Source organism: Enoplosus armatus, chromosome 14 (genome assembly GCF_043641665.1).
Source record: "Enoplosus armatus isolate fEnoArm2 chromosome 14, fEnoArm2.hap1, whole genome shotgun sequence".
Taxonomy (NCBI): domain Eukaryota; kingdom Metazoa; phylum Chordata; class Actinopteri; order Centrarchiformes; family Enoplosidae; genus Enoplosus; species Enoplosus armatus.
The window spans coordinates 51,673-67,904 of NC_092193.1; the positions used below are offsets into that span (position 1 = coordinate 51,673).

The following is a 16,232-nucleotide window of genomic DNA, read 5'->3' on the forward strand; positions in this document are numbered from 1 at the left end:
CATGTAGACTCACCTTCATCATCTTGCGGTCATTCTTCATCCCTGATATCTGCAGAGTTTCAACGTGATGTCGAGCACTGTCGTAGTCAATGAGTTTCCGACTTCTTTTGGCAACACGAGTCTGAAACAGCAGAAAGTTTCAGTTCTTAGTTTCTACATCAACAGTGTAAAATGTGTTTTCATCGAAAGAAAAATGTTTGTACTTTGAGATCTGGAAACTGTTGCAGGTACCCATCCAGGTTCAGCAGTGTTGAGTCCACCACTTTGTTATGGAAGTCTTCCCACATTGCATCACAATCCTGCAGGAAACACACAACAACTCATGTTGTCATTGAAACACATCAAAACTTTAATGGCCTTTGCCTGCCGTTTGGGTAACAATGCCTCAAACCAAAAACTTATCCCTGCAGGAGGTGGGCCCAAAGACCACCGGCTCCATGTAGTTTTATCAGGCTGTGCCCAACCAACCACCAGACACTCGCTGAGGAGCTCCATTCCCAGATCTGGCTCCAGGAGGGGGCTCCAGTCTCCCTATTGGGTTAGGCCTGAGAATCACTGACCCTCCACCACAATAAGTTGGTGATTCTCAGAGTGGAAAATTCTAAAATGTTAATAGTTTTTCATCAGTTAAAAACACAACTTTATTTAGAAATCATCATTTAATAACAGCTGTTCTCTCCCAGCAGTTCAAAAACAACTATCAAACAACAGTTCATCGTGAATGAGCCATGGCTACTGTTGGTGCAAATATGAAAACGTTTAATGTATGTTACCGCTGCAGAAATATCAACAAAATATTACTATGTTTGTGTGCTGTGTTCAGGTGTCATCCTGTCATGTTTGTATGATGCATTCTGTTGTCATCCTGTCATATTTGTGTGATTCGTTCAGGTGTCATCCTGTCATGTTTGTGTGATGAGTTCAAGTGTCATCCTGTCATGTTTGTATGATGTGTTCGGGTGTCCTCCTGTCATGTCTGTGTGATGTGTTCAGGTGTCTTCCTGTCGTGTTCATGTGGTGTGTTCAGGTGTCGTCCTGTCATGTGAGTGTTTTCATGGTTCTGACCTTCCCGATGATCATGACATCATCTTTTCCGTGCCAGTCTGGTTCGTAGACTTCATGCAGAGACTGTGTCAGGTTGATGGAGGCCTGCTGCATCCCTGCGGTAACAAAAACACAGTCAGCCCATTGACATTGGCATGATGACTTTTAATTTTTTTCATGCGTATTTAACCCTTTATCCGGCAAGGAACCATATATGGTAACATCATTGATCTTGATTTTCAACATAAAAACTGAATATTTTTAAAAATGTCACAAAAGTAAAAAAGTCACAAAAGTAAAAAAGTCTTGTTGTGTCTGCAATGACACTCTAGGGTTGAAATTTTGTATTGTAAGTATTTCAATGAGTGCCTGATAAAGGGTTAACCTTTATGAAACAGGTGAAAAATCTACTTTAAAGTACTTAAGAATACCAGCAGTATAAAGAGTTGTGACTCGAATGATATGTAGTTCAACTACATGTTGATGCTTTATATATTTGACGTATGTAGATATGTTTACATGAGACTGAACAATGAAAACTCTTTCTCACCTTTAATGGAAGCCATGTAGGACTTCATCTCTCTCTGCAGCCGAGAACCTTCAGACTGACACACACACAGTACTGGTTAGAAACACACATACACATGAAAATATTGTTCATCAGTTGTTTTACTTTTGTGAAACATGATGACTTCCTGTTGTCCATCTCTCTGATGTTCCTTTTTTAATATTTCTTGAGCAGACATTAACAGCAGTAGGACTATTGGATGGATTGTAAAGAAATGTGGTTAACACATACATGTTCCCCTCAGGAAGAATTGTAACTTTGGTGATCTTCTGACTTTTCATCTAGCGCCATCATCAGGTCAACATTTAATGTGTCCAATACTATGTGTATAATATTTGTAAATGGGTTGCATTATATTCAGTTGGTCAGATAATTGCCTGTCTGAGAGTGTACATGTTTTCCTATATTGGGAGGAAATGGGGACTCTCATTGTGAAAAAACAGGATGTGTCTTTGTTGTTGTTGTTGTTCTTGCAACAACAACAACAAGAGGAAGTGTGTTGTGAACGTGGCTGTCGCCTATGAAGCAGTTGTCAAATACCTTCAAAAGGTACCTTCTTCTTGTCGAGTAACAGTTTACAATAAAACAAACGTCACAGTTAGTCTGTAAACGTCTCTCACCTCTTGTCTCCTGAAGTTGATGACCACCTGTTCAAACTGCTCATCTTTGGTTTCGTCTGCTTTTCCTAGTTTCTGCAGCACCTGAGAAATTAAAAAGTGATAAAGACACATGATTAGACACATAAGACATCTATTTTCTAATTAGACATTTTAGTCACATTTTTACAATTCAATCATCATCATCAACATACATGTGACTGAGTGCAAGATTTAAAATAAAGTTTATTATTATTTCAGAATCAGAAATACTTTATTAATCCCCGGGGGGAAATTGTACAGTACTGGTGCGCCCATTCAAGATTAGAAAGCAGCATACATTTAGAAATAAAAGTATGTACAAAATACAAAAATAAGAAATAGAAAATAAAAATACACACATTTACAATATTTAAGTGAAAAATAGAAGTAAAAAATATATACAACAGCAATGTATATGTATGTCTATATATATATATATATATATATATATATATATATATATATATATATATATGTATGTATTGCATATACATGTGTGTCATTTAAGAATAAATAATAGTGAGGTAGTATATGTAGAAGATTTCCAGTCTGTTTATTGAGTTTTGAGTTGAGTTATTGAGTGTCTGACACTCAGAGGGAGGAGTTGAACAGTTTGATGGCCACAGGCAGGAATGATTTCCTCGCTGTCTAATCACAACCAACTAATGTTTCAGCACCGCGGACAGGTCTCACTGTCCAATCAGAACCAACTAGTGTTTCAGCACCTTGGACAGTCCTCACTGTCCAATCAGAACCAACTGATGGATCAGCACCATAGACAGTCCTTCCAGTCCAATCAGAACCAGGTAATGTTTCAGCACCATAGACAGGTCTCCCTGTCAAATCAGAACCAACTAGTGTTTCAGCACCAGGACAGATCTCACTGTCCAATCAGAACCAGCTAATGTTTAAGCACCGTGGAAAGTCCTCACTGTCCAATCAGAACCAACTAATTTTCAGCACCACTGACAGTGCTTACTGTCCAACCAGAACCAGGTGATGTTTCAGCACCACGGACAGTCCTTACTATCCAATCAGAACCAACTAATGTTTCATCACCATGGACAGTTGTAACTGTTTTTCAACTGAAATCATAATTTACCTTTACATTAAATAATAATATCAAATGATCACAATATTTGATAATAATAATCAAATTGGGTTGATTGGAGCGAGCACATTTTATTTTATTTTGAATTAAATTCTTTTTGATTTTAATTCACTTGATGAAATATGTAACATCAAAGGTTAATTTTTTCATTTCCTTCATTTCAAGGAGCTGTTTTAAGACACTCAAATGACTTCTTGGAAAAAAGAAAATACATATATAGATTATAGATAGACATAAATATTTGTGTGTGCATGTGTGTATTGCTACACAATATATATTCAGTATATCTGTATAAATATAGTTGTAGAGATATACATTATACGTGTATATGTACTGTATATCCTAACATTTATTGACTGCAGCCCTCTCCTATAAATAACGTGCAGGTAGCTGATCTGGCGTCAGAAGTTACGTCATCACGCCACAGACAGGGCATCCCCGCCTCCCCTTCTGTCGACCTTGGAGCAGGAAAACACCTCCTCGCCGTCATTTATTTGAAACATGAAATGCACGCGTGACATGTTTCACCGCACATGTGCCGCCACCACGAAGCGTTACAGTCACTGTTAATATATCGTCGGTCTGCATCAGCCAATGAAAACGCTCTCCTTCAGTTTCTGGTGATTTAACGGTTTTTATGTGCTTATTTTAACGGAAACATCATGACATCACTCGCTCTATGTGGATCAATATCTGATAATCAATAAATAACGGAAATAAAGGATAACACTTCAAAAATATCAGAAATAAAAGCTCCACAGGCCTGCAACCACCAACCAGTTACACATCCATATATCGCTGTCCTCCTCCATCTGTCCTCGACTGCCACCTCCTTCTTCCTCCCTCCATCATCATCATCAGCAGCAGCAGCAGCAATAGTAGCTCTTACCTTCTCCTGCGCTCGATTCAGCCGTTTCTGCACGTTTTTAGCGAATATTCCCGTTTTGATTTCCGCCATGATGACTGCAGGGAGAGAGAGAGAGAGAGAGGCGGATTAACAACGAGGGAGAGAGAGACAGACGTGCTGACAGGAGGGGGAGGTGTGTGTGTGTGTGTGTGTGTGTGTGTGTGTGTGTAGAGGGGGGCGGGGCTTAAAGCGACAACACTCATCAGTCAGCTGATTGGATTGTTTCTGTCAACCTCCTAGGTTCTATCGTTTTAATGAAACAGTATTTAGATCAGTTTCACTATGAATACATGCAGTCTGTAGGCTTACATTCAGTTTACATATAAATATATTCCTCATTTTGTCTCGTTGTGTTTCAGCAGTTAATCTGAAGGTGTTTGTGTGCAGGTGGAGCAGATTATACATGTGCTATTTTTGGGTTCACTTTTTGACTGTGATGTCCAGTAAACAACAGGAAGTGATGTAAAAACTGCTGGATGATCAGATTAACTTCAAATACAAGGAATCAGATAATTAAAGTTGTTTTAGTTTTGAATAAGTTTTGAATAAAGTATGAAATGAAAATTAAAAATCACTTGAAGCTTGGACTTGGACTTTAACACTAGTTACAGGTGACTTCACTTGGACTTTAACCCCTTGACTTGGGATGACCTGATATCCTACCCAAGTCCAAACATTAAGATTAGTGTTATAAAAAAGTGCAACAAATCAACTCCTGGATACAACAAATCAACCCAACAGCAGTTAATCACACTGCACCAGCAGGAGGGAAAGGTGTGTGCGGCACACATTATCACATTAAAACATCCAGGTGTAAGCAGTCCTCTCATTTGTATCTTTCGCCCCTTTGAATGACAAACCTGATGGCACATTATATCAGCTGTATCAGGGCACTCACAGGGAACAGACTAGACTCTGACTAAACTATGTTAATGTTGTTTTCTGGGCCAACACAAAAACAGACCCATTTGCCTTGATGTAAGAGGAACAGATGACAAAAAGCATAACAGCTCCATCAGTAACAAAAACTACAAATTTTCACTTGATGGCTATTAAAACTTTACTAAAGACGAACTGTCAGTTGGTTGTCTGTTGTTGGTCTCAACTTGACATCAGAATCAGAATCAGAAATACTTTATTGATCCCCAAGGGGAAATTGCACAGTTACAGGTGCTCCCATTCAAGAGTAGAAAGTAGCATACATTTAGAAATTAGAAGTATGTAGAATAAGATGTAAAACATAAGAAATATACACATTTACAATATTTAAGTGAAGAATAAAGGTAAAAAAAATATATACAATAACAATGTATATGTATGTATATATATACGTATTGCACTGGTGAGTATATATATAGAATAAAGAATAAATAACGAGGTAAGGACATAGGACTTGATCCTGACCTGGACTTTTCGGACTTGACTTGGGACTTGTTGGTCTTGACTCAGGACATGCTGAACTTAATTGGTGACTTGTTGGTCTTGACTCGAGATTTGACTCGAGACTTATTGTTTTTGATCAGGACTTGCTGATCTTGACTCGGGCCCTGTTGGACTTGAATCGGGACTTGACACAAGACTTGATTCAGGACTTCATTTTTCATTTGGGACCAGTTGAACTTGACTCAAAATTTGTTGTTCCTGACTCAGGGCCTGTTGGACTTGATTCAAGACTTGTTGGTCCTGACTCTGGACCTGTTGGTCTTGACTTGGGACTTGACTTGAGACTTGTTGGTCTTCACTCTGGACTCATTGGACTTGACTTGTTAATGTCTGGTTTCATTCTAAAAAGTGTTTATTTAATTCAACTTTGTTTGAACATTTAAACTGAGCAGCAGAGGAAAATTCCTTTAACTCATTCAGAGTTCTTGAATGCTGGAGGTTGAATGAAGTTGTTGCTGTTTCCAAAAATATTCACCAGAGAGCAGCAGAGCTCCAAACTGTAACTGCAGCTCAAACAGTACGGACATAAAAATACTGCAGACGGACGTGATAACAGTGCAGTACAGACGCGAAAACACTGCAGTACAGAAGAAAGAAACCATCCTTGATCCATCATTCCTTTAAATAAAGATACTTACAGATACAATACAAAATCGTCAACTTGTTTTTTCCATTTCCATCTTCAGTCTGACATTGCCTCCACTCTAACCTATTTACATGGGGTTAGGGTTAGGTTAGGTTATTCGATTTTCCCTAACCAATCACTAGGGACCAACGTATCCACCTGAATCTTGACAATGCTTGACAATGGCGTCAGTTCCGCCCGTGGCACTGATTGGCTAATCGTTAGCTCCCCTGCAGCGCTCATTGGATCGATCACTTTTCAACTGAAAAACCCCTGTTTCATGTTTGACCTTGGTGGAGTGAGCGGATTCAAAGGTCTGGACCCAGGCAATTTCACTACATTCACAGCAGTGAGTGGTTATTAAGGTGAAAAAAAAGGTCTGAGGATGAATTTATTTATGTATATTAATTCATATTGTATTTTCTAATAAATCATCAGGGGGTCTGATTATATCAGATGAACCAGTTTGTCATAATGGGAACTAATAAGTGTCTTCATGTTACTGGGACAGACATGTGACATGATTTGTAGGCTTCATTTACAATGCTTCATTTATAATGGCATGTTGTGACACATTTTAACTTCATCAAAAAATTGCAGCTCCTGCAATTTGGATATTGCCTTTAGTCATTTTGCGATTTTGATAATATTTTTGATTAACTGTTCAGTCCTAGACAGACAGAGAGACAAAAAGTGAGTCAGAGGACACAGCTCAGGTGAGGATACTGAAACACCTTACTCCCACCAGCAGAGGGCGTGCTGAAGTCACAGTGTGTGTGTGTGTGTGTGTGTGTGTGTGTGTGTGACGGTCTGTTCTGAGTGCGCTCCATCTGCTGTGTGCAGGATTATTATAACAAACTCTTTTTTCAGTCTAAAAATTTATTTCACACCGACTGAGTTTCTCCTCCACGTGAGGTGATGATGACGCTGTGCTGAGTCACCAGTGTGTGTGTGTGTGTGTGTGTGTGTGTGTGTGTGTGTGTGGTATAAATGAATCAGGGACACTCTCTCTTCCTCCTCTTCCCTCCTTCCTCCTCCTCTTCTGTCGTGACGTTCATTCAGGAGGAAACACCACAAACAGTCCTGAGATATTCTGAGAGACTTTACTCACAGTGTGTGTGTGTGTGTGTGTGTGTGTGTGTGACTCAGGGAAATACCTCTGTGGATGGAGGGAGGGATTAAACAGGCAGAGAGGTATAATTACAGTAACAGAGCAGAGAGGGAGAGTAGAGTGACCCTGCACACAGTGTTCATACAGCTCAGACCACCAAACCAGCAGGACCAGAGAGGACCAGAACCATCAGGACTGGATCCTTCGGGACCAGACCTACAACACTAATTTGGACCAGATTCAAAGACCAGACTGAGGACCAGACAACCAACCTGCTCTGCGGTCCTCTGTAAACTCTGCTGACAGTCTTTGAGGATTTGCAACTTCTATTGTTTGACTCTACTGACTCCACTGCTGGACTATACTGAGTCTTTGAGGCCTTGATCTGAAGGATCTTGAACTGTTCACCAGCTGCTTCCTGTTTCTGCATCAAGACCTGCTGCATTTATGCTGAGTGTGAGAGACTGACTACTCTACTGAAACTCTACTGTACTGATATTGACTCTACTGTCAGATTCTACTGTCAGTGTTGGAGCATCAGTGTCAGTCAGAACTCAACATGTCCTCTCTGTTTGCTGTGTTTTTCTTCGTGGCTGTCAGTCTTCTCGTTGACGCCTCTCCAACAGTCTCTCCGGCTCCGGTGGTCGACATGTCGTCTCGGCTCCAGGAGGGGGCGCCGGCCTCGGACTGTCCGTCCTGCTCTCTGTCTCAGATGAGAAGGAACTCATCTTCCTTGGGAGGACAGAGCGACATGGTGGAGGCAGTGAAGCGTCATATTCTCAACATGTTGCACCTGAGCACTCGGCCCAACCTGACGCACCCAGTCCCTCGTGCCGCACTGCTCAATGCCATCAAGAAGCTGCACGTCGGCCGTGTGGCCGAAGATGGCAGTGTGGAGATCCAGGAGGAGGGCCAGGGCCCTGGGGTCCCAGCGCCACCTGAACCACCATCTGAAATCATCACTTTTGCAGAGCCAGGTGAGTCTGCCAATCAGAAACATCCACTTTAGTTTTAGTTTCACCAGCTCAGAGTTCATCACAGAGTTACAGTCACAATTACAAGGTTAAAGGGTTACAATTACAGAGATACAGATACAGAGATACAATTAGAGTTACAGAATTACACTTAGAGTTACACAGTTACAGTGTTAGAGTGTTACAGTTACAGTGTAACCGTTACAAGGTCACAGAGCTACAGAGTTACAGAGCTACGGAGTTACAGTTTCAGAATTACACTTATGGAGTTACAGTTAAAAGGTTACAGAGTTACAGTTGCAGTAACAGTTACAGTTACATTGTAACAGTTACATTGTAACAGTCACATAGTTACAGTGTTAGTGTTACAGTTACAGAGTTACAGTTACAGAGATACAATTAGAGTTACAGAATTACAGTTACAAGGTTACGTGGTTACGGTTGCAGTTACAGTTTTCGTTACAGAGTTACAGTTAGTTTCCGTTACAGTGTTACAGAGTTAGTTATAGTGGCAGTTGCAGTTACAGTTACAGAGTAACATAGTCACTGTTACAGAGTAACAGTTACATGGTTACAGTTACAGTTAGAAGGCTACAAGGTCACAGAGTTAGAGTTACAGAATTACAGTTATGGAGTTACAGTTACAGTGTTACAGTTACAGAGATACAATTACAGTTACAAGGTTATATAGTTACAGTGTTACAGTTACAGAGTTGCTAAGTTACAGTTACAATTAGTTACAGTTACAGAGTCACAGAAATACATGGTTACATAGTTATATAGTTCCATAGTTACAGTTACAGTTACAGAGTTACTGAATTACAGTTACAATTAGTTACAGTTACAATTAGTAACAGTTACAGAGTTACAGAAGTACATAGTTACATAGTTACATAGTTACACTTACAGTAACAGAGTTACAGTGTTACAGTATTTCAGAGGTACAGAGTTACAGTTACAGTTACAGAGTTGCTGAGTTACAGTTACAATTAGTTACAGTTATATGGTTACATAGTTATATAGTTCCATAGTTACAGTTACAGTAACAGAGTTACAGTGTTACAGTGTTACAGAGTTACAGTTACAATTAGTTGCAGTTACAGAGTTACAGAAGTACATAGTTGCATAGTTACACTTTTCAGGTAACAGGTTACAGGGTTTCAGAGGTACAGAGTTACAGTTATAGTTACGTGGTTACAGTTTCAGTTACAGTAGTACATAGTTACAGTGTTAGTGATACAGTGTTACAGTTACAGTTAGGTACAGTTACAGAGAGACATAGTTACAGTGTTACAGAGTTATAGTTACAGAGTTGCAGTTATGGAGTTACAGTTAAAAGGTTACAGAGCTACAGAGTTCACTGAGGCTGGACTTATTCTTCTGCTCAGATACATGTTAACGTCTCTATGAACCTGCAGAGGGATATTATGGGTGACTAGATCACAGAGAAGGTGATGCTCTCACCTCCCAAATCTCAGCATTAAGCAATCTGATTGGTTGATCCAACACCTGTGAGGAGGCATGTTTGACACAGAAAACACATCACACACACACACAAACACACACATACACAGTTTTACACCAAATCTCTAAAAAATAGAAAAACAGACACATGAATGTCTCTGGGCTGTTTATCTACAGACAGCCTGAATAAACATGTTCCTGCCTCAACACTGTTCGTATACCTAGTGCATCTCTCCTGGATGTAAATCTGAACACATAAAGTCAGTAGACTCAGACTCTACTGAGGTTAACTGACCATCAGCTGCACTGGAGACAGCTGTCTCTCTGTGTTCTCTGTTATGAGCTCATTCACAAAAATCCCAAAAGTTCAAAGTTTGTTTACAGATTTCCACAGTCAGAATCTATCAGCAGCCACACATACGGATTCTATTGATTCTATTCACCCTGTCTGAGGTGAAGTGAAGTCTGTTTTCTGGTTGTATTTTTCTCTATTTTCTCACACACAGTAAGTCTGGAAGTGAATTACAGACAGATAAAATTATGAGCTGCACTGACAGAAAAAAGTTGTTGGAAATTATCGGAAGATCAAGTATTCTGAATGGGAGTTCAGCTTCATTCACTCATTCATTCATTCATTCATTTATTCATTAATCCATACATGTATTCATGTGTTAATTTATTAATTCATTCATTCATTCATTAATTGATGAATGGTCAGAAATATATGGATCCACAGTATAAGATCCTACTGCAGAAATATTAGAGCAAACTGACTACAGTTTTTAACAACATATGAAATACTATTACTGTGTAAACTAATCGAAATATACAAACTTGTTTATAGATCAGATGATGAGTTACATGTTTGGACATCAGTAAGATGAAGTTGTTGTCTAATATTTGTTTTTCATCACAATGTGCTGAATTATTTTTAATCTACAACTCTGATTTGTTGACAAGAATAGATTTTCTACATAAGGGTCTGTTGGGTCAGTTAAACTTTGCATCATGACAGTTTGTTAAAATGTGTTATTCTAATAACTGAAGTCTGAAGTTTAACAACAACAATATGAAATATGTTCTAGTCAGTTCTAGTCATATATTTAGTCAGTTATAAAATATGTCGATGATAACAAACTGTTTCTGTGAACATGAACCAGCTCGTGATCAGTGTCATTGTCCCGTCGCCTGTTTGCTTACATAAATGTACAGAATGTCTTTGTGCTATAAATAGTTTATTCTTTGAGAGGAATCTTTAATTAAAAATGTCCCTCAAAGGCTTGAAATTAGAGGACAGTAATGGGGGGGGGGGCATACCGAGTGGTCTCAGGCCGTAAATAATCTCCTCATTCACACAAATCTGGGCCTCATTAATTATTCTGCAGCAAAGACAAAGAGTTTGTGTGTGTGTGTGTGTGTGTGTGTGTGTGTGTGTGTGGCCTTATTAACAGCATTCCCCGAAACCAGGCCTTTTCTTTTTTTAGTGTCTCTGCTCATATTGGGTATATTTAGAGGCAGCGGCTCCATTCATGCTTTCATTATTGATGACATTTCCTTTGTTCATTCATTCAAATGACAGGAAGACAAAAGCAAGGGGGCAGTTCAGACATCAGGGTCACAGTTTCTTTATGCTGATAATCATTTACTTCAGTGAAAAAACCATCAGGATCAAATAAAAACGTTTTTCTTCAGATGTTCTACATGTTGTTCTTCAAATTGTTTCCACAAACATCTCCATCATTTATTATCAACCTGTCAGTAAAATGGTTCTCACTATTACTACTACTACTACTAAACATGTGACTAAACACTTCATTTGTACAAAAACTGTTTCTCAGTGAGTGACAAAGAAAAGCTGAAGATCTTTATGTCCTTTATCTTTTCCTGAAGTAAAAAGGTTACAGTTTGTTATCAGGTTTGATTTACACTAATACATCAAAGAGAAATAAAGTCAGAAGAACCTAGAATAGAAGAAAACGTCCAGAGACATTCTGTCAGGTGATGTGTTGACAACAACATTAATGTAAATGTTTCTGTTTATCAACACAGCTGTTCATACTGTTAATACGATAATACAATATGTACAATTTGGCAAAATCCTGCTAACATGCTAAATGTGCTCTCTGCTGCAGGAGCCTCTCTGAACACAGTGACCTTTGACATCTCGAAGGAGAGCGGCAGCTTGTCGGTGGTGGAACAGGCAAACATCTGGATCTTCCTGAAGGTGTCAAAGGGAAACCGAGTGAAAAGCAAAGTGATGCTGCGGCTACTGCTGCTTCATCATGAGGATGATGATGATGAGGAGGAGGAGTGTGTTTCAGAGAAGATGGTGGACACTCGTCGCAGCGGCTGGCACACCCTCATCGTCTCTCGCAGTGTTCAGACTCTGCTGGACTTCGGTGGTAACTCACTCAGCCTGCGGGTTTCCTGCCTGCAATGCACCGAGGCCGGAGCCTCACCCATCCTGGTGCCTGCCGACGGCGAGCGAGTCAGAGAACGAGATCAGTCTCACCGACCATTCCTCATGGTGGTGCTGCGAGCTCTGGAGGAAGCGAGTCAGCGACGAGTCAAACGAGGTCTTGAGTGTGACGGAAAAATACGCATCTGCTGTAAACGACAGTTTTACGTGAACTTCAAAGACATCGGCTGGAACGACTGGATTATTGCTCCGTCCGGTTACCATGCCAACTACTGCGAGGGTGACTGTCCGAGCCACATGGCGAGCATCAGTGGCTCGTCCCTCTCCTTCCATTCAACAGTCATAAATCATTATCGTATGAGGGGCTACAGCCCATTTCAAAACATCAAGTCGTGCTGCGTGCCGACAAGGCTGCGTGCTATGTCCATGCTCTACTACAACGAAGAGCAGAAGATCATCAAGAAAGACATCCAGAATATGATCGTGGAGGAGTGTGGCTGCTCGTAAACCCTCTTAAAGACATTAGAAACACTTTATGCTTCCTGCAGGAAAAACATCAGATCAGCATTTTCCCAGTAAAGATAAAGTATTTATGTTTAGTGACGAAGCATCGTGTTTCTTATTGGGAGAGACTCTTTTCCACATTGGAACAACCTGAGAATACTATGCAACAGCTCCTGCAAAGTGAAATTTTATGTGTCTGTTTCATTTATATGTGTAGTTTGTTTGTTGTATTCCATTGTTTGTCTATTGTTTCTATTGTTATAGAAAACATGAGGGGATCATTTTTGATTATGTTCTACTGTTTACTGAAGATTCAATCCATGTAAAAATCTCTGATGTCAACATACTTGAAAGAAATTAGTTCAACCGGCCGCTGGAGCCAAACATTATTATTATTATCAAATAAGTTTAATGTTGATATTTGCACAACATTCCTGGAAGAGATTTAGATTCAAAAGAAAGCCAAAGACAGTCAACACTGATGATGAAAGTTTGGTTCACTGAAGAATAAACAAGCAGTGAGTAAATTAACTGGAAAAAGTGTTAACTAGCGTAAGTAAATTAACTAGTTGAAGGGTCAGTTAACGAGGAGTCAGTAAATTAACTGCACAAAGTGTCTGTGTGAGTATTATTAGTATAAATTATTGAACTGGTGAAACAAAAACACAGTAAAATCATGTTTCATAAGTTTGTGGTTGTTGCTTCATTGTTAAAAACATAAGAAATATTGTTGAACTTTACATAATTTATTTGCTCCTTTGCTTTTTTTAGCTTCATCAATAAACAATGTTTGTCTAAATTTTATCATTTAGTCTCTTTATTTTGTAAAAACAGACACCTTCAGAACACAAACAGATTTCCAAACATTTAAACATGAAACCTGTAGATTTGAATGACTTCTTGATCTTTCCTCTAGCGCTACCATCAGGATAAACTTTACATGTTTAGCTTCACTACTGGTAAGACTGGTGCACTCTGCAGCCTGCATTAGACGCTAACTGGAGTTAACAGTTAATGTTGTACTTTTTGTGTAAGAATCTGAAAAATTCATAATTCTGAAAGTCAGATCAGAACGTGTTTTCTTATGCAGATTAATTGTTTTCCTGGGGTTTTTGTGTTTTTATGATCCTGACTGACTGATGGCCTCTCTCTGCCTCCTGTTCAGGTGACTTTTGTTTTCAGAGATCAGCATCAGGTCTGAGCTCCGCTCTGCTTTCACACTTCCACAAAGGCAGTCAGAGTGATGTTGAAACCTGACACTCGGCTCTTTGTTTGCAGGTAAAAACTGGAGCGATGGCTGGCAGACTGAGAGGCTCCTCCACTTCCTCCTCTGTCCTGCTATGCCGTCTGACTGCTGGACCGAGAAGCCAGTGATGTTGGTAAAATTAAACCTTCGCAGGTTGAGGAGAAGCAGGGCAGTCACAGCCGGTTGGCACGGCGACGCTCTGTTTGTTCACTGACCTACAAACTCATTGCTGAGTTGACAAGTTGATTTAAGAAACACAAAGACAGCTGCTGAGGCAAACACAAAACACTCTGGGTACTGGAGCATTAAAAACATTTGTCAAAACTGATCTCAGAGCTGTACTCTGAAGAAAAAAAAACCCTGCTGCATGTGTTTACTCTCTGAAGGATTAATCCATAACACCATCTCCTCCAATTTCCACCAGACTTCAGCCTCATGACTTCACACACAAACATAAAATGAACAACACAACAAAAAGATCTACACACTGAGCCTCCTCCGCTGTCAGCAGCTGCTGTAAGTGTCTGTGATACAGACTTAAGAGACTGATTCAAATACCGTCAGTTAACAGGGCACTTTGTGATTTGACAGTTGAAAGTTTATGGAAACACAAATGAAGTCTCTGATATTTCAATCAGGAGAGACTTAAATGAGTGAACAATTATTTATTGACACATGTATAATAAAGATAAGAAACGTGAAAGTCCCTATCGTGGTCGAACTGGTATCAAAGTAAGACTGAACTGATGAACTGTCTGGGAGCTTCACCACTCACATCTTAAACCTGCTTTACTGAAGCTGTTAAAATGTGCCTTATACTTTTAACATGTGTCAATAGTTGGTATATTATTTAAAGTTTTATTGATTATTGATTAGCTATTATATTTATGTTCTTCTGTGTTTAACTGTCTCACTGGAGATACATGAAGTCATTGACTTGAAACAGTAAAAACAACCCATCCTGCGTTTTTATTTAGAACAAGGCAAATATACAAAACAAGACAGGGAATAGTTATAAAAACAAGTATAAAATTAAATCGACAATGGTGGAAATGATTTTACAGCACAGTCAAACACCAACAGCAAACAAAATTAAATATCATATACCGAAAAACAAGATAGAAATATTTTTTGTTTAAAACAGAAAAAAAGAAAAACATTTGAGTAAAGAGACGAAGAGCACAAAAGAGCAAGCTAGGAGACATCAAAAAAGCAAGGACAGAGAAATAGATGTATATAATTTTGTGGCCTTTCTATTAATCTTTTCCAAATATTTCAGCAACTTAAACACAGTGAAAAGAGGGAGTATTGCCTTTCCACTTACAAGTATGTATATGATATTTACCCAAAATAATCACAAGATTAACAGTATCTGAAATGTTTGCATCTAAGTTGTCCATAAAATAAATTATATCAAAGTAAGTAAATAAAAGTATGTTATCCATTTTTAATGACAGCCAATTATGAATATCAGACCAGAACAAATTAGTGTATGAACATTTGGAAAATAAATGGTCAATGGTTTCAACCTCTGAGGAACAGAAGATCCAAGAGCGCACATCAAATTTAAGTATTTTATGTAGGAAATCACTAACAGGGTATATTGCTGATACAATTTTAAAATAGTTTTCTTTGACTTGCAATAGGACATGACAGGTAAAAAGAAAAGGACTGTCTCATTAGGGGGGGGCTCTAAATTATCCCGTGCAAAGCATGAGTTGAAATCCCCCGATTTTTTTTGGTTCAAAAACCAGACTAATTGTTCTGTTAGCACACCTTTTATCCAACAAATTGATTGTAGTAAAGGAATAGGAACTGCATTACAGATTTTGTCATACCCTTTTCTTGAAATAGTAGTCTTATACTTTCTGGTAACATCTTCAAAGGGTAACAAGTGACCATCTGAAGTCAATAAATCATAGACAAATGTTTAGCCATTTTCATGCCAATCAGCTTTAAAAATTGATTTTCTATTTATGGTAATAACCCTGTTATTCCACAGTAAGGAATTGTGAGGTAAAAGATTGTGGGTAAATATAATTTTTCAAAAATTTGTTTGTGGAAGTTAGATAGCTTCATAGGAATTTTGGACACTTCAAAATCACATTTAAGCAAGAAGTCAATCCCTCCAACCTTAATTTGTTAGGGATATGGTACCATATAGATTGAGACTGAGAA

The 16,232-nt window shown here is 38.9% G+C and overlaps 2 protein-coding genes across 3 annotated transcripts in view; one reads left to right on the plus strand and one right to left on the minus strand.

Moving 5' to 3' along the window:
• Positions 1–4,376, minus strand: part of amph (amphiphysin) — a 19,997-nt gene extending 15,621 nt beyond the window's left edge. Inside the window, exons 1-6 of the mRNA XM_070918276.1 lie at positions 4,251–4,376; positions 2,233–2,313; positions 1,595–1,649; positions 1,066–1,160; positions 204–299; positions 14–121 (exon numbers count right to left, since the gene is read on the minus strand). Of these exons, the coding sequence (XP_070774377.1) occupies positions 14–121; positions 204–299; positions 1,066–1,160; positions 1,595–1,649; positions 2,233–2,313; positions 4,251–4,319 (504 nt within the window). The 5' untranslated portion in view covers positions 4,320–4,376. The remainder of the gene's footprint in view (positions 1–13; positions 122–203; positions 300–1,065; positions 1,161–1,594; positions 1,650–2,232; positions 2,314–4,250) is intronic.
• Positions 837–12,811, plus strand: inhbab (inhibin subunit beta Ab). Of its 2 annotated transcripts, XM_070918278.1 has the most exons (4): positions 837–891; positions 3,003–3,019; positions 8,115–8,424; positions 12,018–12,811. In XM_070918278.1, the coding sequence occupies exons 3-4, from the start codon at positions 8,160–8,162 to the stop codon at positions 12,809–12,811; spliced, it is 1,059 nt and encodes a 352-aa protein (XP_070774379.1). In that variant the 5' UTR covers positions 837–891; positions 3,003–3,019; positions 8,115–8,159. The 2 variants fall into 2 exon arrangements, with proteins under 2 accessions (XP_070774379.1, XP_070774378.1); XM_070918277.1 differs by lacking the exons at positions 837–891; positions 3,003–3,019 and having other exon boundaries at positions 8,007–8,424.
• The last annotated feature ends 3,421 nt before the right edge of the window (positions 12,812–16,232 follow it).